The sequence below is a fragment of the Mus caroli genome, unplaced genomic scaffold (assembly GCF_978045245.1).
Source record: "Mus caroli unplaced genomic scaffold, Mus_caroli_1 scaffold_8, whole genome shotgun sequence".
NCBI classification, from domain to species: Eukaryota; Metazoa; Chordata; class Mammalia; order Rodentia; family Muridae; genus Mus; species Mus caroli.
In genome coordinates, this window is record NW_028227263.1 from 54,308,862 (window position 1) to 54,333,608 (window position 24,747).

The 24,747-nt window shown below is 37.9% G+C and overlaps 1 protein-coding gene across 19 annotated transcripts in view; it reads right to left on the reverse strand.

Moving 5' to 3' along the window:
* The window catches only part of Dlg2 (discs large MAGUK scaffold protein 2), a 2,003,181-nt gene that overhangs the window by 282,456 nt on the left and 1,695,978 nt on the right, over window positions 1-24,747 (reverse strand). For all 19 annotated transcript variants that reach the window (XM_085841537.1, XM_085841534.1, XM_029479404.2 and 16 more), the window contains one exon: window positions 18,487-18,589. In XM_085841537.1, coding sequence (XP_085697663.1) covers window positions 18,487-18,589 — 103 coding nt within the window. The remainder of the gene's footprint in view (window positions 1-18,486; window positions 18,590-24,747) is intronic.

The following is a 24,747-nucleotide window of genomic DNA, read 5'->3' on the forward strand; positions in this document are numbered from 1 at the left end:
TGCATCCTGCTGTACACTCCCCTGTATACACTCCTGTGCACACTGTTGTGCATACTCCTGCACACACTGCTGGACACACTCCTGTATACACTCCTGTGCACACTGCTGTGCATATTGCTGTGCACACTCCTGTCCACACTGTTGTACACACTCCTGTACTCCTTAATATGCTCATGGCTCCTTGTCTAACTTTCAAGCTATTTAAGGGCTTAAGAAAAAGAAAAGAAAAATGAAATACAAAAAGAAATGCTCTTTAAACAAAAGACAGAAACCAAAACATTAGTCATTTTGCCAAGTCACAAGGCCAGGTCCCTTATTTTATTTTCATTTGAGATGGGACCTCACACTATAGCTCAGATAAGCTTGAGTTTACTGTGTAGTCCAGGATGGTCCTAAATTCACACTACTTCTCCTGCCACAGCCTCTGGAGTGCTAAATGCTGTAAGTGTGTGGCGCTATATCTGTCTCAATCTTATATGTAAGATTTATCTGCTGATTTAGATGTACAATCCTTTATTTCTCTAATTTTCAAATCTCTACCTGCTACTGCTAAATCAAAAACTAACCTTAACATCCCACCATTCCCTTTTCCTCCTTTACCCATTTTCTTTTCATCTATATCTCTTCCTCCCTCCCTCCTTACTTCCCTCCTTTTCTCTCTTCCTCACACCCTCTTCACTTCCACCCTTCCTCCCTCTCCCTTCTCTTTTCTTTCTTTCCCTTCCCCACCCTCCCCTCTCTCTTTTCATTCTTATTTGTTTCAATTTTAGAGACAGAGTCTCACTGTATATTACTCAAACTCCAGGGTGCTAGGGTTATAGGTTGACATCTGTGCAGATGTTCTTCATACACATCTGGCTTTTGCTAATAGCTTCTTGATGTTGGGAACACTGGGAAGACCATGCTGTAGCTGGATTATCCTGCTGAAGTTTCAATCCCTTTTTAGCTAAGTCATGGTAGCATGATACAATTGCCACCATGAGCTATCAATTGCCTCACACTTTGCACTACAGATTTTGTTGACTATGACATTCTGTGCTGTGCATCAGTTTGGAAATTACTCTGCTATTTGTTATGGTGACAATATACACAAGCATAAGGATTAAGCATAAACCTGTCATGTTATAACTTCTGAGAAACTTTGAAAATCCTGGTAAGGATCTGTGATCCAGTTTAGATTAGAAAAGTTAGCAGATTTTTGTTTGCTTATTTGTTGTTTGCTTTCTTACTTTGATTTTGGTTTCCTGTTTTTACCTGCCCTGCTGGTTTGGCTTTTGAAACTGTAATCTCCCCGCCCACTCCTGATGGCAGAGGCTCCTAAATTTGGCTGTCACACCACTAGCATGGAGCATTAATTTTTGCCCTGAGCTATATCATAGACTTATATGCCACATTTTAGTAAGGTGTTCTGTGAGCTAACACTTGCAGCTGGGGGGGTTGATAAATTAGTTTTAACTAAGGGGATTTCTACGATAGCTTCATTCTCACACACACTTTAATTCCAAGTTGCTCTCTTGTTTGTAAATAAGAAGGATGTCATCACCATGAGTGGATATAAAGACGCTCACCTCACTTATGTCACATGTGACTCTTTGCCACATGAATTCCAAGAAAATATGAATTCTCATGATCTCATCATCATATAATGCATGTTTCAGACAGATATGGAGGCTCCTGCTTTTAATCCTAGCACTCAGGAGATAAAACCAAACCAAACCAAATAAAATGAAAGATTAGATATTTCATTCATATTATTACATTTTGCGGTTAAGGATGCATCTTACAGTGGACCAGTGGAATAATAAGTATCAGTGTAGATGAACTTATAGTAGATGAACTTAGATTCAGAATTAATTATGCCAGGACCATTTCCTATTCCTTAAAAAAAATCCCTATATTTAGACTCATTGATTTCTACATTGCTGCTCTTGGTGTCTTATTCTCCTGGTAGTGTTTCAGGCTGATAACTCAGCTTTGAAAATATTGTGCCTCTAGTACGTGTGTTGTCATATTTCATGTTCTTATGAAGCAGTTCCATTCTAAAATAGGCATTGTACCTCGTCATGCTTCATGTTGTCAGATAAAACAACACTGGCCAAGAGTTAGAGAAAACAAAACAAAACACAGCACAACTCTATGTATGGTGGATTCTGACTACGGATAGAATGAAATGGAAGTCACTTCTCAGTCAATGGAACCATGTCTCATAGCAGCGTATTGAATATCATAATTGCATTCTGCTATAGCCAGAAATAACGGAACATTGACTACCAGCTCTCATAAGTCAAGTATAAAGCTGGGAGTGGGGGTGGGGGGAAATCACAGTGCGGGTGGGTGATAATTATTGGCAAGGGGAGGGGACAGTTTTCAACCCTGTCTTTCCCAGCTCCTGAAACCAAAAAAATGCTGATATACTGTGTGGATGTTCAATCCACAACTGTGGAATGAATGGATATATCTGACCAAGCATCATAAATATCTGAGCTATATGAATTATTGATGCTGAAGAAGAAGGGTAATCCCCCAACCCCTGGCCAGAACCTCCAGGATTTATGTACATCAGAGTGGAAGTCTAATCTCAATGATCTTGTCTTGGTAGTGAAGTTGAACAGGAGGTTCCATTTGTATCAACATTTAGAGCTTGTTATCTTTAAGGTCCTATTTTAAGAGCTTATAAATATCAACTCATTTAATCTTCACATCATTTTATAAGGTTATCTCAGTTTTTTATAGTGAGGAGACTGCTATCTAGAGAGGTTAAGTACATAGCTGAAAGTTTCACAGCTGATAAATGACAGGTCTAGGAATGGATTCCAGGGAGTCTGGCTCCATAGCATGCTGTGGTCACTTATCCACAATGCCTCTTTATTCATTCAACAGTTGCTCTTTATTTTAGCCACTGCCTAGACAGTCCTTTTGAGGTCATGCTGTATTTGGTCTGCCTCTGATGTGAGCAGTGAGAAACTCAGATCCAGACTGCAGAAACGTAGGCTGGTAGGTGTTGGCAGGTAGAGAAGATGTAAGTCACTTGGATAAAGTGCAGGCTTCTGGAAGGAGTCTTAACACTTTGTCCAAAATTTGTATTCCATTACAGCATTAAAATGGCATCTTCCCTCCTCCTGAAACTCTGAGGACACAGAGAACTGATGAGAGGAATAAGGGCTGATATATTTCCTTTCTCTCTCTCTCTCTCTCTCCCTCTTTCTTTTTTTCTTCCTTTCCTTTCCTTTCCTTTCCTTTCCTTTCCTTTCCTTTCCTTTTTCCTTCTTTTTCCCCTTCCCCTTCCCCTTCCCCTTCCCCTTTCCCTTTCCTTTCCTTTTCCCTTTCCTTTTCCCTTCCCTTTCCTTTCCTTTCCTTTTTCCTTTCCTTTCCTTTTTCCTTTCCTTTCCTTTCCTTTCCTTTTTTCCTTTTTCCTTCCCTTTTTCCTCTCTCTCTCCCCCCTCCCCTCTCTCTTCTCTCTCTCTCTCTCTCTCTCTTTCTTTTCTTTCTTTCTGTTTTTTTTTTTTTTTTTTTTTTTTTTTTTTTGTCTCTGGTACTGAAAAAAAGTAGCCAAATTAACACTCTAGGAGACTTCTCATAGTTGCATGTCAACCTGCTTTCAAACTCTTAGGATGAAAAGTTATCATCTCCACAAGATAGAGTATCAAAAGAAAATCTTTATATCTTATAAATTACTGTTCAATGAGGGAAATCAATGAAAAATATTAGAGTCACAGATTTGTATTATAAATGATCCTGATGTCATAGTTTTTGTCTTTCAGAGGAGAAAAATTCACCTTTTAAAATTCAATATATATATTGAATATATATAAATAATTGAATACACATACACAGTCACACACCACACACACACACACACACACACATACACACACACAGTTGCTAGAATACATTATCAACTAAAATTAGGGCTCTTACATTGTTGTTTGGTTTCTAGACAGGAAAGTACCTTTTGCTTTAAACTTGCCTTTGAATATAAATAAAAAAAGTGTTCATTTGTGTATCAAAGGCTGTACCTCGACTCTTCTCTTTTAGCTGTAGCAGAGTTTAAAGGAAACGTCCCAAATGCGGATTAGAATTCAGCATGTAGAGTAATCCATGAAGCGAGCATGGAGGACCAATGATCTTTTGTCAACTATCATAAATGGGAGAACAACTGTCTGTTCTCCGTGCCCAGCAAAGGGGTAGTACAGGGAAATGTGAACCATTCAAATGGCCTTCTCCAACTGGATGGTGAGAAATCATTTCCTTACCCCATTAATAGAAGGCTAAGGGATTGGAACCACTGATTAAATATAGATAGTAATGAGCTGGGGTGTGCTTTTCTGGGGTGTAGCTGTGGGTAATGGATGGAAAGCAGGTCCTTGTGCACTCTTCAGTGCCTGGCACCACAATGTCCACTTTATGTCCTGGCCTTGGTGCCTTTTGTTCAGATACTCAGATGCTGACAACCACTATTATCTTTTTTTCTCCTTCTAAACAGCACGCTGTTAAGACTAAGCTTGGGAGCCTTCACTTGCTTATTTTCATAATGAGTTATGAGTTAAGCTTATCTGCCTTTGGCATTTCATTTTGGCTCCACAATACCATTGAATTCGCTGTGTTCTTTCTTCTTATCAATTTGGAAAATGAGACTGTGTCTGTCTTTAATTCCATTGTGGAAAGTTGAGAAAAAACATATGTGCCTTGTAACTGCCAAGAATAGCTTTAGTAAACAAACCTTGCATTAATCCTTGTGAGTGCCTTGAATTCACTATTAACAATCTTATTAACGTGCTCCCATTTCTTAGAATCTATTAATATATATATGAAAAATATATATTTATATATTTAAATGCATATATTTAAAAATCTGATTATTTTATCATCTACAAGTTCTCAACACTGTTATATTACAAAGTTAATGCAAGTATAACTCAAAATGTCATAAATTATATTGTAAATATTGTGTGCCTGCTACAGTTCTAGTTGCTAAGGCTATACCAACCAGTAGTATAGTAAAAATTGTCCCTACTGTGGAATTTAATTTTCACCTAGGATAAAAGAGGCTATAGGCAGACAAACAACAACAAAAAGAAACTTTTGAAAAGGTTAACTATATGTGGCAAACACTGTGAATACATACATGAGGGCTATGAAGAAATTAAAACAGATTCTTATTTTGCCAAGAGAAATAGCTACTCAACAGCAGAAACTCATGCCTCTAAGTTTTCCTTCTGTGCAGTCTTGGGGAATGTAATTTACCCTTACTGTGTCTTAGGTTTCTTTCTCTCTAAAGCAGGGAGCAGAGGCTAGAGATACAGCTCAATAGGAGAGTGTCTATCTAGCATACACAGTATCCTGCACATTGCATAAATTTGGCATGGGACTTACTCTTAAATTCTAGCACGCAGGAGGCAGAGGCAAGTGAATCAGAAGCTCAAGGGCAACCTCAGGTATAGGGAATCATTTTTTAATCAAAAAAGTGGGGATTGTCATAACTCTCATTCCATAGTTTATTTAGGGCTTACAAGGATGAGAATATTAGAATCTATAAAATAATGTATGTCATATATAAGGTACTTGTTGGTATTAGCTTTATCATCTTAGTGTATTATTGACCTCTTTCTAGAGATGATAAATCTGAAGGTTATAAAAGCCAAATCCTTTGAGAAGGCTGTGCTTTTGGAAGGATGGAGAAACACTGCCTTACATTCTGGCTGCATTTTCAAATATTCTTTTGTCTCTTCTTACACGTACTCCTCCCACAAAAACCCCACTTATTAAGGAAGCCCATTATATTCATAGTCTCTCATGGTTGCTAGAGATAATATATATTTACTGACAATAAGCCTTATCTGTCTCATTTTTCTGATATACATATAATTTTTTTTCTTTTACCATCTCTTTGTTTTGCTATTGCCTTGAGACAGACTTTTCATACACATTAGGCATGACTTTGTTCAAGTAGAAATCACTAATTATCAAGTCAACACAGCACTGGGGAATCGCATGCATTTTGCTCTCACAGCAGAGGCCTCTGCATCGGGGTGAGAACACTGGAGAGAATTTCCATTTGTGATGCCCCAGATTTCAGCCATTTAACTGAAATTCAAAATTGCTACTGTTTTTGTCTTTTCATGACCTTTTCAGATGACTTTTTTTCCCTCTCCCTCTCTCTAATCACTGTTCCATTTAGAACGGATGACATTCAGAAATCCGTACTTCGGTGGTAATCTGAATTCTTTTTATATCCAGTTTGAAACCCTAATCACTGCCCTTTTTCCTTCAATTGCCCAGACACTTGGTGTGTATTTTATTACACAACATCTTGCCAAATTTGAAATGCTTTCTTGGAGTCAAGGGGAGTTCTGGAGCAGGCTCAGCAGCACAGTGCAGATAGACAGAGCTTAAGCTACACTGATACAAGTTTAATAGGCTTTCAAAGGAAGTGTCAAATCCAAGCACCTCACTTCCATTAGTTGTAAGACTACAGCTTTTTACACCTTCCTAATAAAGAGGGGGCTGGGTGAGGACATAGAGGGAGGTGGTTAAAACCTTAATGTTCCTGCTGGGTGATGTGGTGTTGTCAATGGGCCTGAGAGCCAAGCTGGCCACTGTGGAAATTTCACCTTGGCCAACTAATTATCATTTTTTCCAGCTTTTTATTCCTTCATTTGAGGAATAAGGACATAAAACCATGTCTATTAATGTCTTATGAGGATTAAATGGCATAAGATAGTAGTTCTCAACCTGTGGGTCTCATATCAGATATTCTGCGTATCAGATTATGATTTATAACAGTTAACAAAATTTCAGTTATGAAGTAGCAACAAAATAATTTTATGGTTGGGATCACTACAGCATGAATAACTGTTTTAAAGGATCATAGCATTAGGAAGGTTGAGAATCACTGGCATAAGGCATACCAAGATTTAGATATACAAGTCACTCCATAATGATAATAATTATTAGTGCTACATATTCATTTGACATTGTGTTTGAACACTTCAAATAGTCTATTGACATGTGGACTATTGATGGTAGTGTAGAGCAGAACATGTGGGGATCCTTTTGGGGTCCAGCTGTTTCTCATTTATTTTTATCTTTATTTTAAGGAATAGATTCAGCCTGTACACACAGTCCAATCTTTTTTCATGATGTTTGAGTTTAAGAAAAAAAAAACATTGTTGACTTTCTACCTGGGACCAATCCAGGGATAAGCATGTTTCCTGTGGAGGGCCCTTTGTCTTTCTTGCACTCGGTATTAACTGCCCGACAATGAGGAGTTGCCACTAAAACTGCTGCTCTCTTTTTGCTTATTGGATGCATCCCCACTATGCATATTACTTATTTTAAGAAATTCAATTATTTAAAAGATAGACATAGGTAATGAATCATATCAAAAGGAGTATAACTGCCTATACTACTCAAAAGCCAGTCATTTGATGAGGTTATTTCTTAGTGACCTTGAACAAGCGGAATTAAGAGAAGACTCTTCACATAATAAGGGATTATCATAAGTACCATCATGTGAAGATATTTATTGAGTGAAACAAATTAACTCTTGTCCATGTTTTCAAGGGGTGATGTTAACCTTGTTTCATATCCCTTTGGATCCCAGTGGCCTCTTTAAAGGATATTAAATGTTCCATTTTTTTTTCTAGAAAGCCATAGCAATTAATGAAGAACAATTAAATGGAGGTTTCTTTTGGGATACTTGTACCCTTGGTAATTTATAGTATGTTGGGTACTAGCATAGTCACATTAAAAGAAAAATTAAATATTTATAATATTAATTTGTTTTAGAAAAATCTTATTTTTGTGCTGGTTAATATTTTATGTTTTACTTAGTGTAGTCCATATATAAAAAAATTTCGAGGCCAATTTTTGGGTTCATTTGGATAAGCCATTTTTTCAGCACTATTTAGTTTCTTTCAGAAACCACAAGAAAACTAAGAGTGCTTTGTCTTGAATTACCTCAGTCTGTCCCAACATCAGACTCACTCATGTAAGCGTATAATCAGTGTTAATGGAGCAACTATTTTTTAAAATCATTTTTATTTTATGTGTATGAGTGTTTTGCATGCATGTCAACATGTGCACTTTGTCCATACATGGTACCATCAGAGGCCAGAAGACGGTCATAGATCCCCTAGAACTGGAGCTACAGACAGTTGTGAGTCACCATGCAGGTGTTGGGAAGGGAATTCTGGTCCTCTGCAAGAACAGCCAGTGCTCCTGACTGTTGAGGTAGCTCTTCAGTTCCAAGCAACACTTTGTTAATATTAAAGATCAACATTTTCACTGTGGTGCTGAGAATCAGACCCCTGAGATTGCACACGCTAGACCAGAGAGCTCTTAACACAGCACTCCTAGCTCCAAAGATCAATGATGAAGAGTTATAGACAACCAAGTTCAGATCTGAGCATGGTGCAGCCCACAATGTACACGTACATGCCACAAGGAAGGAACTCACACTGGTAGGAATAGTCTACCACCTTCCAAACAGTCTATGACCATTTGCACCAATTCTGCCAGCAAACATTGGAAGGTAATATTTCTACATACAGAAAGGCTGTCACTAACCATAGGCTTCCCAGCTAGTAACTGGGGAGTTTTCTACCTATCTTTACGCCAGTTTGCATATCTTTTCCCAGAACCAAACTTCAAACTCAAAGACTCACAGTCCTCAAAAGTTTTCACTTTATTCATTCATTTTACATGAAATGTAACTTCATGTAGCTTAGGCAAGCCTTCAACTCCTTATCCTCCTACATGCACCTTCCAAGTGTGAGGTATTACAGGTGTGTATCCTGAGGCCAATTGAATTTATGTATCTTTATTAAGCCAATCTCTGAATTTAATGCTTTTTATTATCTATTATCTTCTTGAGTCTATCTAATTTCTTCCTGTTTTCCTACGTCTTTGGTCTAGCAAACATTATTTCTTATTTGGAATGGTGAGATTTCTATTGTTTTCATTTTCAATGACACATGGCCAACCATCATCTAAAACACTGTCCCAGTACAATAGGAATTGCATTATTATTATTACCTTTCTTTGTTGTGTGTGTATCTGTCTGTACTTGTATGTATATGGGTGTGAGTGTACCATAGCATAGGTATAGAGGCCAGAGGGCAGCTTGCAGAAGTTTGCTTTCTCCTTCTAATGTCGTGGTTTCCGGGGATCAAACTCACGTTTAAGGGTTGGTAGCAATTAACCTTTACCTACTTAGCCATTTTGCAAGTTCAAGAGTTTAGATATTAGGGATGGGTGGGGAGAGAGAGGGTGTGAAGGGGAGGAAGGGACAGAGAGAAAGAGAAAGAGAGAGAGAGAGAGAGAGAGAGAGAGAGAGAGAGAGAGAGAGAGAGAGAGATCTTGGGGGAGTTAATATTCCAAAGATTGGTGGTTCTGTAGTCTACTGTGACCCATAAAGTGCTTGCTGAACCATTCTCCATTCAGTTGCCAGAGACGTCTTTTTAAGAGGAGCAAAACTGATCGCACCATTCTGAGGTTTAAAACATTTCAATAGCCTATCAATCATTTACTTTGCATCTTGTGTGATGCACTCTACACTCTCGTCTGTCTTACATACTGTGTTTCTCCAGTTTTCTCTGCCTTGCTTTCAGTCCCTCCGTGCTGCAGACCCCTCTTTCCCATAGGGTTTTGCCTCCTAAAACATTCTTCCATGTCACTTATTCTGGTGTACGTTGACAAGTTAATTCCTATTCACTCTGGAGATCAGAGAGAGTATTAGAGCTTGCCTTCTTGATCTTCCAATCTCAGTCATGGAATTCCATTTGGTCTGGTTTTGCATACACTTGAGTCAGTATCGATGTTCTCTTCTGTTTTTACAGCATGTACAGCAGCTTCTGTCCCTCATCAGTGAGGTCTCATTTGACTGACTGTAGGCTCATCAGGGCAGTGACCATGTCTGTTCTACCTCTGTTCTACCTCTGATATCCAGGGCTGCCTCCCACTTATTGGAAGTATTTAATGACTCTCAGCTGAAAGAAGATTGAATGAATAAGTTTTGCTCTGCTTCTACTTAATGTTCCCAGTATGTAAGCAACTCTCTATTAATAAAAAAGTTATTCCTAGTAGGGGGAAATAAGGTATCTCAGCAAACAGAGGGGCTTAAGAAAACCATCTTGAGCTAAAGTAGTTTGGATAGCCTTGCTTTTGACAGACTTGGCCAGCTGAATCAACGAGAATGTCAGTAATCCTGTTTGGATTAGCACTCTGTGAAGCATATTAAAGATGAACACTCTATCTTCCTTAGGCTTTGCTTTGCTATATTAATGCTGCTGCTATTTATAATTGTGAGTATTCAAAATACCTCCAATATTTCAGTATTCTGTATACATGATTTCCTGAAATAGATTTTTCTCATGTCACTTCATTTTAGCCTCAGTACATTTATTTTAGAGCTCAAGAATTATTGATTTATGAGGCTTATAAGCTTTTGGATACAAAAGGCGTACAAACTAAGAGCCATGAATAAATTGTTAATTTAAAACATCCTAAAACAAACAGGCACTCCTATTTGAATTAATTTTAAAACATAAAAAGTTCAAATCCTATTGAACTCAGAACAGCATGTATATATATATATATATATCCCTTTCTGTGAGTAAGTGAAAGCAGAATTTCTCCATCTTTATTTTTTCCATCTTTAAAATGTATGAAATAAGAAGAGGACACGTAAGAATTATCAACTTACTATAATTTTTATTTTTCTTTGATAACACACTTAATTATAAGTTAAATTTCATAGAGCATTTGCTCAAGAGTCTTAAAGAAAACCTTGCCATAGTTATTTCCAGGCCAGCAGACTACATCTTACTGAGTCCTAACCTCCCTACCAACTCCTTTAAAAAAAATCAATATTTAACCACAGGGGAATCAATGTTCAGAAAAGTGGTGTGGTCCTGAGCATGGGCTGGAGAAACACATGCTTCATCACTTGTGGCGAAATTTGCAAACTAGCTTAAGTAAGAGGCTATCCAATCAGATGTTTTGGTCAACTCTACTAAACAGCAAGGAAATGGAATTGATTTAATAGGTATTTTAAATCCATCTGGGTTTGTACTCCTCTTCTCTGTTGTCTCCTGAAACATGAACTTCTGCATAAAATTGAAGCATTCACTTGTAAAAATTATTTTCTTTTTGTAACAGTAGTAAAATAAGGAATGCTTTAAAAATCCTTTATTTCCTTGCCTTTATTTAAATATTTCAAATGATAGGTGTGGATCTAAGGACCTTGGTTGTCAGAGTGTTCTCAGCAAATAGATTATTTGGCTCCTTCTAGTATTGAGTAATTTATATTAGTAGATGACAAGGGAATTTCCCGTCCCTCAAATTAGTAAAAACAACAGAAGATTTTAGTCATTTTGATGTGTTTGATATTTAACATTCCAAGAATAGACAGTGAGGTCAATGGAAACTTCCGAGTCAGAAAGTGAAGCCTGCTTCTATTTTGGCTGAATTGTTCTAGGTCCAAAGTGGCTTTTTGGCATAGTAAGACAGACTCAGCATCATTAATCATCAAGGTATTTGCAGAGAATCCCTCACAAATCTCACACTCTGTATAGTCATATCCTGTTTTGCTACATGGCAAATGAGGTTAGAGTTGAAGGAAAAAACAACGAAGACTTCAGTAAAAGGACACATTGAATGAATAAGTAGGTTGGGAGAGTTTTTAGATGCTGGTGTGTTACCTGTTATTGTATGTATGTATATTGGGGGAGTGAGGAGAGAGAGAGAGAGAGAGAGAGAGAGAGAGAGAGAGAGAGAGAGAGAGAGAGAGAGAGAGAGAGTTAAAGAGAAGTACATTGCTAAGCAATACAAAGTCTAGTGTAATGTAAAATTTTCTTCCAAATAGTTCACTAAAATTATAGTATTCTGTTCCTCAATAAAGCCAAAGTTAATGTAACATATTTAGAAATGTATTATATTGGACATAATAGAGCATGTTGAGGGATGATTTAATGTATAGATGACTAGATGGATGAATTATGGTGCAGGAATGAGTCATAATTGAGAAAAGGAACTCATAATATATTTGAGATATGTAGCCATCAGTATTTCCAGTCAGCAAGCATTTTACGTTAAAATAGTTGCTAATATTAACCATAACATACAAACAACAACAATAGCAGTTACAAGCTGGACATGATAGTAAAATGAGAAAGCTCTCACCTACCCTGAGAACTTTCTGACCCCTTTAAGTTCTTAGCTTATAAGGCTTTTACTGGATTATGTTTAAGAACAGGCCATTGTCAGCCACTATAGTGAATTCAAAGAAATTCCTTTGGAATTAGCTTATAACTTATCAGGTATGACCAAGATTATTTAAACAAGTTTCTGTTTTTTAAAAATAATCACTCAAAGTTTTATAGTGATACCTTAAGGACTCTGACTTTGACATGGTCTATAGAGGTATCTGCCAGGAAGGAACTTGTTCTTATGTCATCTCACCTTCCTGTTTTGTTCTTTCCCTTCAGTAGAGGCCATACTATAGGCATGACCATGTTCACTGTCTCACTACCTAGCAAAAATACATGTAAATATTCTTGATAATCCATATTTAGATTGAAGGCATAGGCACAGTGGACTGACACAGACTTCTGAAAGCCCCTGCGTTGTATCCATCCCTAGCAAAATTATGGGGTTAGGACATTGGGTGAGACACACCAGCAATAAAACCCGATGATACAGTTTTATGTGACCTCCCAATGCTTCAGGTAGAGGGGTTGAACACAGTAGTGTCAAATCACAATGGTTTCATGGACCCGAGTACACTATAGAGCCACATTTCAAACATTAATATAAATACAAGTCATCTGAGCATCTTGGTAGGTTACAGATTCTAGTTTGCTAAGGTTGGCTTAACACTTGCCTATGTTGCTGGCCTTGAATCATATCTGGTATAGAGATACTCCAATAATTCAGCAAAGCTCACTAAATAATTCCCTATCACTCCAACTATTTCTTTATATTTCTCTATGCTGCTTATCACTATCTGATACATTTTGTAGTAAGGAAGACTTCTTTGGTTCACTGCTTTGTCATTTCCCTGGAACATGGAAGCATCCAGAAAAAGAAAAGGATATCGATGGATTGAGTCTATAAGTGATACCATGACTAGGCTGTCTCAATGTCAAGAAACAAATTAGACTTACAAGTCTTTTTTTTTTAAATATTTGTTGTATGTATATGAGTACATTGTAGCTGTTTTCAGACACACCAGAAGAGGGTATTGGATCTCATTACAGATGGTTGTGAGCCACCATGTGGTTGCTGGGAATTGAACTCAAGATCTCTGGAAGAGCAGTCAGTGCTCTTAACTGCTGAGCCATCTCTCCAGCCTCATAAGTCTGTGTTTTTAATGTCAGGAATTTAAATATCCTATTGAAAAGCAAAGGGTGGAGGAAATCAGCCCCCTCCACTGTTTGTGTAAGCAAATACTGTCTGATTGCTGCAGGGACTTCCCTAGGGTCTTTCCTATCTATTCTCCCTGCAAGCACACTGACCCCTTCTAGTGTTCCCACAAAGCTCAGAGCTATCCAGTTTGAGAGTATCAGTCTTTTCATGAGGAAGGCTTGGAGCCTAGTTTCTTCCTTTTTGTTCTTTAGCTGATAATTTTACTGTTCAACTGAATGGTAGGTAATTATTTCAATACCAGTCAGTTTTCTTATATTAAATTTAGTCACTATTATGTATGAAGGAAACATATATTGTAAAATTTGGCTTTGATCTTACAAGAATGCTCTGTAATGTGCTTTTTCTTAAATGTATAATTAGGCTATCAAAATGTTTGCAAATTTTATCAGTGGTATTAATGTTAACTTTTAGAAGTTGAAACAACACCAGAGTGTTACTCCTCTTTCTTGTGCTATGTTATAAAACAACTGTGGATTTTCTGGAGTGCATGACAGAGGGAATTTCCTCATGGGGATTGCTAAAGCTGTTAGGAAAGTGTTCCAAAGACACTATCTAAAAATTGTGAACATGAAATGTCTAGGGATTTACTTTAACATTTCTCTAATATTGAAGTTCTAGGTCATTCTTCCATATCCACTGAGCATATAGTTCTCCAGTACTTACTATTAATATTCATCAGACAACACATTGGGAATATTTAATATTTCTTTTTTTCTTTAAACAATTTTGTACAATATATTTTGAGAATCTTCTTTCTCCTTCTCTAAGTCCTACCAAAGCCTTCCCACCTACCTACCCAGACAACTTCATGTTCTTTCTCTTCCCTTCTTTCTCTCTCTCTCAAAAATAGAAAAGAAAGCAGAAAAGACAATACAACAACAACAAAAGGTGTACACAATCACACACCCAAGAGGAAAAAAAACTACCTCCCAAACAGTTCTTTTTGGGTTGGCCAACAACTCCTAGGCATAGGGCCTGCCATGGAGTGTGGTTGATATATCCAGTGATATAACACTGGTGAAAACTGATTTTCTTTTCTAACATTTGACATTTGCAACCAGCTTTATGGTTAGGGTAGGACTTTTTTGTCATACGTTCAAGACAAGCCTCACCCAATAACTCACTGATAAAGTATATTCAAATTCCTGTTGAGAAAATTAGAATTGGCGATACCACAAGTGGCAGCCTTCTCTTCCAAATTTGAGTGGAGAATGGTGCAGATCACAGGAAGGGGCACATGTATCTGAATACATGTCTGGAAACTTCAGAGAAAAAACTCCTGTGACCAAGTAGATTAAAGGCAGACTCACTGTGGAGTGGAGATGAAGATCCCTTGGGTAGTAAGGACTTTGCTGGAGTGGAGCACATGGGGTTCAGAGAGGGAACCCACCAAGTGAAGGTGTGGAAACAGGGGAATCTGGGAGTAAATTTACAAGCAGGGAATAGTTTTGTACAATCAGGGGGCAGTGCAAAGGACAAGGCTGTGGGTGATGATGGTAGGGTAGGTAGTGTTGGGCAAGGGAGGTTGGCTGGAGAACTGTGATGAAGGGAATGAACTTTGTGTGCAAGATCCTGAAGGACCTGTCTTATAGGTAGATAATTCAGAAAGCAATGACAAACATCTAGAAAAATCAAGGAAAGAGAAGGAATGAGGTATGAAGTATGTGGTGTATATGTGTGTGTGTCTGTGTGTTACCGTGTTTTTTTGAAATGGTGTCGTAACTTCACAAAGTAAACCAGACAAAGTTTTGTTTTGTTTTATTTTTGGTTTTGTTTTGAAAATGAGAATCAGCTTCCCATGGTGCTTAATGGAGTTGTTCCTAGGGGATCAGAAATATGGTAAAATGGGAAAAAGAGAAAAAAAATAAGTTTTCTTATTGTTGTTCTTACTATTTTTCTTCTTACTAAAATAACACATGTAAATTGTAAGGTGATCATATGACACAATTGAATTTGAAGAGATTGTAAAATATTACAGTAAGCTGACTTTAGTTCTACTACTTTGAGCCTCACACTGAAAGAGACAAACTGGGGACAGGGTAATGTATAGAGAAGGGACCACCCTCCTTGTAAACAGGACTGTGTATGCATACAATCTTACTTAGTAGCACAAAACTCTCCAAAGAAGACATTTATTACACACTACAATAGTTATATTTGAAAACTATGCTAATGCTATAAAAATTCAACAGTTGCTGTTTTGTAACTCATATTCCTTCAATAGTCCTTTTTCTATTTTTGAAACATAAGTGAAAAGCTGCAGCAAATGAAAATGAAGGTTTCCTTTGACCAGCAATTATCTTTAAGTAGAAACACAAAGATTGAGGTTTGTAAATACCCTTTTCACTAGGTTCGAGATCTGAACTTGAATAAATAACTATTGTAGTACCAGGGAGACATAGGGAGCAGAACACATATATAATGGTTGCTTGCATGGAACCACTAATCTTGTAGTTCAGCAAGATATCCTTTCTCCTTCCTTTCTAAAATATATATCTTACTCATTTTCAAGGTGGAGTTCCATTTCCACATTATGCTATTTTTCTGTGTTAAGGATCCTGCAGGCTTATTCTTTCCATGCCATTTCATAATTCTTAGAGCTAGGGCCATTACCATAAATGTTGCTCCTATTTACTGGGAACTGATTTCTATCAGGTATAATAAAGTTATTTCTCTTCAGCAAGGTGAAAAAATTACTTAGAGAGGAATACCATGCAATATCCTTGTAGTAGAAGACACAGCTTTCTGAGTATCTAGGAACGCTGGACAGAGCACACATTGGTGTCCCCATTAAGTAACTTGAAAGTGACTGAAAATGTATTCACTAGAAGCCTCGTTTTTTTATTCTTTTAATTTTTATCTCCAAGTGAGTGTGTACACGGGCATGCATGTGCATATGTGGGGTGCCCATGTGATGTGTGTGTGTATGTATGGTGCAAGAGCAAGCACACACACACCATTGAGTAAGGATAACCCAGGTGTCAAGTCTCAAGCTCTGCTTTGTTTGAGACAGGATCTCTTGTTTTCAAGTGCATACACAAGGCTCGCCTGTGAACTTCTCCTGTCTCCATTTCCCATCTCACTGTAGGAGTTCTAGAATTACAGATGTACATCACGAGGCCTGAGTTTACATAGATTCTGGGGACTCAAGTTCAAGTTCTTAAGATTGTGAGGCAAGGTCTTTACCCAATGTTTCATTTCAGCCTAAAATTCTAGTCCTTCACCACTCCAAAAGAAATGTAATAGCATCTCAGCATTATCACAGAGGGTACAGTACTGACAGAAATGAAAGGAGCTTGCTAAGAATTTTCTAATGAAACCCCTCAGCATAGTCTTCAATTCACTTGTTAATTTAAAAGTAAATTGTCAGTTATTTCCTTAAGCTGTTTTGCGATTTAAATTCCATTATACCACCAAACCAAAAATCTCATCAATCTTTCATTCCAAACAACAGTTCACTTAAGGCTTGGCTACCCATAAAGTTTACAAAAGGGAGAGTAAAACTGATTGCTTCCCCTTGCTACTACCTCATTTCCAACTGACATAAAGCTGTGGCAAATTAGGCCCTTTCTGCGAATCGAATCTGAACGTTGTCATTTTGAAGGACACTTTTGTTATTTGCAGGTTTCATGATTACCATCAATTGATGCGATTTATAAGACACACCTTTAATGGACATCTTGATGAAGTACAGTCTATTATCCCACTGGGGTATAGCTCTTAAATAAAATCAGGCTGTAGCAAGTTCTAGTGGAAGCATGGAAATTCATACTAACAGAACCAGAACATGATTGTTTTCATTTCTGTTTTATAATGGATACTTTTGGAAACACTCACTCCTCTAAGGAGAAAAGAAATGCATTGATATTTGAGAAGCAAAAAGTCTCCTTAGCAAGACCTAGGAAGTGTGTGCTCATCTTTTGTCACATCCCTGACCATCATTCATCCTTTCTTTACCAGCTCTATGGGCATCTGTGACACAGGCTTACAGCAAAGTGCATTTATTAAAATTTGGTTTAATTTGCTTGGAAATTCTGATCTAAAGTCAGGCACAAACAAAGCCAATATGCCAAGTTACACATTAAAGAAGGTGATTTATTTATTCTTTTATAGAACATGCTGTCCACCAATAATGATAAAACAGGCCACCACAGGCAAGATTCGTACTCTAAGCTTCCACAGGACAGACACACAGTAACATGAAATTAATGAGCAATCATTAATCTTTATATATGGCTCATGGAGCTTTTCCTTTACAACACTTTGTAATCTCATCCCCGGTTGTTAAATACTCTCCTAACAATTCATTCGCATTTCTTAAAGACAGAAGCCATATTCATTTTTTATGGAATAAGATGGAACGTCACCATATTGTATTTATGTTTCATTAGCAGAGGTCCATTACACATACAAACACACACACACACACACACACACACACACACACACACACCCCTTCACATACCAGTTGTATCACTGAGTATCATTTTAATCAGAAAAACAGATGTTTAAATAAGGAGTTAATCTTATTTAGGATGTTACCAATATATAGTTGGCCAATCCAACTTGTAACAACATTATCTCATCAAGGACCTGATTTTATTATAGTTATTAATTCCCAAGAATTGTATAGGTGAAAAGTGAGTGGGGTATCTAAAGACATTAATGAGAATGAAGGTATTGTCTTGAGGAGAGAAAATGGTCTGCTTAACACATCTATTTCTAAAGAAGAGACTTCTCCTCCTCCTTACTTCCAAAGTCTGAATTGCTTTTACAGTATCCACTGGTGACTGGATAAGAGCATAAATGGAATAAAGTTGGTGCTGGCTTTCGGGTATTTGAGTTCATCTGTTTGTATGAGCTTTTCTAACTGCCTGATGTCCTCCTGGAAGACTGGGAGTAACAGTTTTTGTGGGATGTAAGGGACATTAGTCATTAAGTTTCTACCACAAGTAGTTTAATAAAAATGTTACTGATCTTGATCAAGATTAGCACTGACAAGCAGCAATGTATCCACAAAGCCATTCTGGAACCTTCAAAGCCTGAGTTTGAACTGACCTTCAGGTTGATATTGTGCTATGATTGTCACAGTCTGTCCAGCCCCCTTCAGTGCTGCAGCTGCCTGCTCGTGGGATGCTCCTCGAAGATCGATTCCATTCACCTAGAAGACAGATCAGACTTTTAGGCGCAGTATCTGTATATTCTGAAGGAAGAAGAGCGTTTTCCAAAATTAATTAGCTATCTACAAGTATGCCATGTTCCTCAAAGAATTCTTCATTTCTTATTCAGGTGTTTCTTACTTCATCAAGTTTCATAGTCATGATTGCTATTTAAAAGCAGGGCCATGAAATTTCATCTTGTGTTTCTGGCACAGCCTGGCTAGGTTGGCGATGTTTTGTCTATCCCTGTCCACAAGAGTTTTAGTGTGTGTACTGCCAAGTTCCCATGGGTTTCCTGGCTTTCTGGGGCAGATTGGCTTTAAAACTAGAGGGGAAAATGATAATGGAGAGAGACACGTGTAATGCCAACAGACAAGTATGTGCCGACAGATTCATATATTCAGACGCTGTTCTGGGGAGACTGTATGGAATGGACCTGGCTAGCTGCCAGATTCCTCTCTTTGGGTAAGTGCCTAATCCTGTCATATGGAGCTTGGTGAGACAGCCTTGAGCCCTGTCCCAAAATAAACCCAACTGCCCCACTTCTCATGCACAATTCCATAATGAATTCTGACAAAACGAAATGAAGAGTGCCTGGAGTTTATTTTGCTGTCACTAACTCCCACTTTGGAGCCCATATACCAGAAGAGAAGCAGCGTATCTATAAAACAAGCCCTGACCTCAGCCTGGAAGAATCAAATCACCAGCAAGTCAATGCCAATGAGAAGCAAAAGCTAAAGTCTTTCTCCAATCAACAGTGTCAATAAGTCATCAGGAAACAATTGCCAAGGGTTCTGCGTCTAGTTGAGAGGAGGAACAGTGGGCGAGGCTCAAACAAGAAGCTTTCCTGATGGAAGTGAACATACTGAGTCTAGTTTTCTAACCAATGCAGATGGTACCCTCACCCTGCATCCCTTTGTTCACAGGGCAGGATGCTATGCCCAAGAGAAGACTCCAAAGTTGATCTGCGTAGCTACATGTTCAACACATTTCCTTGTTTTGGCTTTGGCAAACTTTAACAACAATTCTGAGTAGTTAGATTCAGGCATGGATCACTACTTTGCTTCTCTAGCTGGCTTGCCTTATCTGTAATCTTCAAGTTGATGGCATTTCTCCCTCAGAATAACTCTGTTTAAAATATCCTCATTGATATCTGGGGTTTCTTTTGCCTCTCCTCTGTTTTTTTATTCGGGTGAGCTTTCTTTTTCAAACATTGACTATGCATTAGTTTTGGGAAGTCCACTGTGCTAGGCCTGCTGTACCAACCATTAGATAGATAAGTGACAGTCCTATCTTCTCTCTGAGGCCATTTTCTCTCATTTCTGAAGGAAGGAACAGTTAGGCCATTATGCTCTAAAGTGCCTGTGGTGGTAGGCACACATACTTGTATTTTTTTTTAATTTATTTTTATTGGAGACAGGGTTTCTCTGTGTAGTCCTGGCTGTCCTGGAACTCACTTTGTAGACTAGGCTGGCCTCGAACTCAGAGATCTGCCTGCCTCTGCCTCCCAAGTGCTGAGATTAAAGGTGTACACCACAACTGCCCAGCTACATGCTTGTATTCTTGGTCCCTCTCCTGAAGTTTCTGAAGACAGCCACAGTGTACTCATATTACATTAAATAATAAATAAATAAATACATAAATAAATGATTAAATAATAAATACTTGTTATTTAATATACTGGTATAATAGATAATATTTAGTAATAATGTATAAATGAGGGTATATTATGTACATAGTTTCATATCTTCATTTTACTCAGAAAGATTTCTGAATTGTTGTTATTATTTTGAGACAGGTTTTCTCCATGCAGTTCCTGGAACTCACTATATAGTCCAGGTTGGCCTCAAACTCAGAAATCATCCTGATTCATTTCCCAAGTGCTCAGACTAAAGGAGTGTGCTACAACCGCCAGTCTCATGGAATGTTCTTAGTTAATACTACACATACACATCGATCTCATAGATCTTAATGCTATACAGGATCCTAGGATTTCGCATATAACATTTTATGTCACTAGTTCAGTTAATGAACATATTGCTTCTTTAACACTTTGCTATTATATAAACAATTCAGTAATATGTACCAACTAGTGGTAAGTTGAATAAAGGTAATTTTGATAGACATTGTCAAGTTACTTCTAAAAATGGGGCATTCATTTATATTTCTACTAATAACATAACTGTATTTTTATACTAATTATTTGCATATACCAAAACATTTGACATTTTATTTTGATAAGTAAAAAATTATATATTTAATTATATTTCTTCATTTATGAAGATACTTTTTTATACTAATTGGCTATTTTAATTTATTTTACATAAAATGTATGACCCACTATATTTGCTGAATTTTTGTTTAGTTTGTTCTTTTTAAAGTTTTATCTGTATTTTTTTTTAAAAAAATTAGTATTCCCCTTTGAAAACACATTTTACATTATGAAACATATTACTATGCTATCTCTTGTTATAGAGAATTGTAAGATGTTTTGTATAGTCACATTTATCATCTTTTTTCATTTTAAAAAAGCTTTAGACTTTTTTTTTTTACTATATTTCTTATTCCAACTGTTCTAATACATTTCCCGTATTGTCCTGTAATGTGATTATAGCTTTGATTTGGCTATTCAAAATCATAAGAACTCGTGTCCCTGGACTTTAATAGAGTGACAGTTCTTGCTAAACAATTTTACAATTCATGGAGAATAGTTTTTAAATGTGAGAGGAAGACAAGGTCATAGTATTCTGGGACACAGAGAAGGTACCAGGAGCATGTGGTAGTTTTCTGCAGGAAATACCACTGAGAAAATACTGGGTTGAGTTATCCAGATGAGGATGGATGGACCACAGTTTCTCCAGAAGGATGCAAAACCAAACTTTCATCAGCAGTGACAAAATCAAGGGATGACTTTTGGAGAATACTACTATCTTGAAATGAGAGTAGCTTCAACCCACAGATTTAACAGAATTATTAATTGTGAAAAAATACAAAGGGGTGGCCCAGTGGGAAAAATTTACAGAACTAGTGCCAGGTTTCAATTAAAATAGTCAGATAAAAGCACAAAGGAATCAACAGCAAATTATTTCACAGTTAGGGGGCTGGGAAGAACATGGCAGTGAGGCAGCCAAGAAGAAACTGGGGCAGAATCCAAAGTAGCTCTCTTTTCTTGTTTTTCAGAAAGACTATGGATAGTAAGGTACACAGATGCAGTCCCTGCATTTTAAGAACATGTAGCCCCAGAGCTTTTGTCTCTAATTGCATATGCAGCAGAGGATGGCCTAGCCGGCCATCAATGGGAGGAGAGGCCTTTGGTCTTTCGAAGATTATATGCCCCAGTACAGGGGAATGCCAGGGCCAGAAAGCAGGAGTGGGTGGGGAGTGGGTTGGGGAGCAGGGTGCGGGGAGGGTATAGGGGACTTTCGGGATAGCATTTAAAATGTAAATGAAGAAAATATCTAATAAAAAAAGTAAATGTTGAAGGATCTTGTCTTTTCTCTGAGGTGGAGAAATGACCTCACTGTTCTGAAGTGATGTAATAGAGTGAGCAGACATGCACAACTCTCACAGACTTACTCGGTCCACCAATGAGACACTGGGAAATAATAGTGTGGGGGCCTGCCATTCCTTGGGGCCTCTGGGTGGTAAATGCAGTGATTTCCATGATTTTAAAAAACCCTCAAATGTGTTTGGGAATTATTAAACTGTTTTCCCACCTCTCATTTTGTACTAAAGAAGGTGAGGCATAAACAACAAATATAATAAAAACACTCACATATACTAAGTGAATGAAGCAGAGAAATTACCGGTATTTCATAATCTAGGGTTTGAGCCACCTGGGTGTCAAGCATAGGGTACATAAAGGAAGTAAGGGAACACCATGTGGAATCTTGATTGCTATGATAAGTTTTGTTAGGAAGTGCTCAAAGCGCTACTGAAGCCTGGAACATTTCCCCTGTGTTTGGGAGGATGACCCTGGTAATGCTCAAGTCAGGATTCAAGACCTAAGTGATCAAAAATAAGATAACCAGACAGGAGATGATGGTAAGCTAGCAAATGCTGTAAGATGGAGGGCTGAATCACGAAAACCCAGATGGCATTGAGGAAGAGATGGAGACAGACTTGAGAGAAGAAACAGAGGAGGTAGGGGATTATGCAGCTGTCCTCAAGTGTTCTGAGATCCATCCAGAGTTCAAATAATATGTGTACTATTCATTGGGTTAGAAACGGAAGGTAAAAAACATATCATAACTTTTACTTACTGGGCCTGCCAGGGTGCCATAATTCAAGAGAAAACCAAATGGAAAGTGAGTTTGGATGAGAGAGGATCCTGCATTTCATTTTGGAAATATTAAGTTTGTTATCTCCATTGGATATGTATGGCTTTTCAGGCTCTTGAAAGAGATAATACCAGGAGTTTAGAGAAATGGACAATGTTAATAATTATTTTGGTTTTTATATCCCCAGGGTCCATACATGAGCACAGGAGAGCCACATGCAGAAGAGGTTTGCTGTACAAAGTAGCAATACTCAGATCACACACGCCACAGAGCAGAATCAGGTTAGAAAGCTCCTAGAACTTGTATGGTTAGAGCATAGAATTATCATCTACTGTTGGTTCCTCTCCAGTCACACATGAGGCAAGAGGGTGACCTGGGCTAGTATAAGATTAATCCAATAAAAGGTCAGTTAATGGACTAGAAGAAATGCTAGAGTGGGAGGTCCTGAAAAAGGAAGCATGGAACCCTGTGAATTTAGGCATCCCAAGTTGAAGTAGTTTCTCACTATAAGCCTATTCCATTGGGACCATCCCCCCTCCCCTCCTCTCCCTGTGCCTTACTTTCTTCACTGAGGAAGAGAGATTCATACTCAATGTCTGAGGTCCCTTCCAGTGTTTAATAAACAATCATCCTCTATCCTCTATCCTCAGTAGACATTTTTGTTGACAACTTGAGAAAAATGGTTCACTCAGCTTTAAAGTTTTATAGCACCCCAAAGCAAGTTTCAAAGTGAATGAACTATAAATTGCATGTGAAGTAGAAATTTCTAATTAAGTTTTCTGTTCCTCCTGGAGGCAGTGGCACTTGGCAGAGAGCGATAACACTTCTGACAGTAGCTGCCTGAGTACTCAGGACTAGAATTCTGGAACACAGGGAAAATGAAAAATTGATATTGGATATTTACGTGTCTTAGAAGTTAAATATTAACATTCTCTTTAAATTTGGCTCACTGATGCAAAAAAAAGTGCAAAATTGTATTTAAAAAATATTTTAAAATGTCTGAGCTTTGCCAAAGGCATCTGTAGAGGGCTGGTCACTTTGCAGCTTGTAACTGAAAATAATAACAGCAGTCTAGTTATGTAATCCCAACCTATGGGATAAAGCACAGGAAAGAACTTTCAGGATCCATGTACTCGGGATAATAACTATCTCAATGAAAGCGAACGAAGGGTGCCTGGGACCTTGCCAATTACTGCACAAACCCATGATCTAGTCACCATCTCCAGTGCTGATGAATTTAACTAGAGGCTTATAAATCTCTATTTTTACTATATATTTTTCATTTGGACACTGAAGATTTCAAACTTGTGCTCAAAATCAAGCAATTTTCTCTTGAACCTGATTGTTTTTTCCTTTACTTTTAACAGATAACAATACCACATCCACCACTTTTGCTCCTCAACAAAGACTTATTCCTATCTCCTCTCTCATCTTCTCCTGTAACCCATCTGCAGCTCTATTTCATCTAGCGAGAGACCCTGTTACTCTTTTGCTGATACACCTCACCTTTGGCAGCCAAGCAGTTGTTCTTGGGATCTTGCAGGAGCCTATGAGTTTCTACTGTGCCTGGGATTGCTTCATGCTCACATTATTTCTCTTTAACCAGTTAGATATCATAAAGTTCACATAAAGTCCACATCTTTCCTTCCCTTACCATCTCTTAATTGGCTTCTTTTTTTTATTAGATATTTTCTTTATTTACTGGTCAAATGTTATCCCCTTTTCTAGTTTCCCTGCCAAAAAATCCCCTATCTCCTCCCCCTCCCCCTGCTCCCCAACCCACCCATTCCCTCTTCCTGGCCCTGGCATTCCCCTATACTGGGGCATGGAACCTTCACAGGACCAACGGCCTCTCCTCCCATTGATGCCTGACTAGGCCA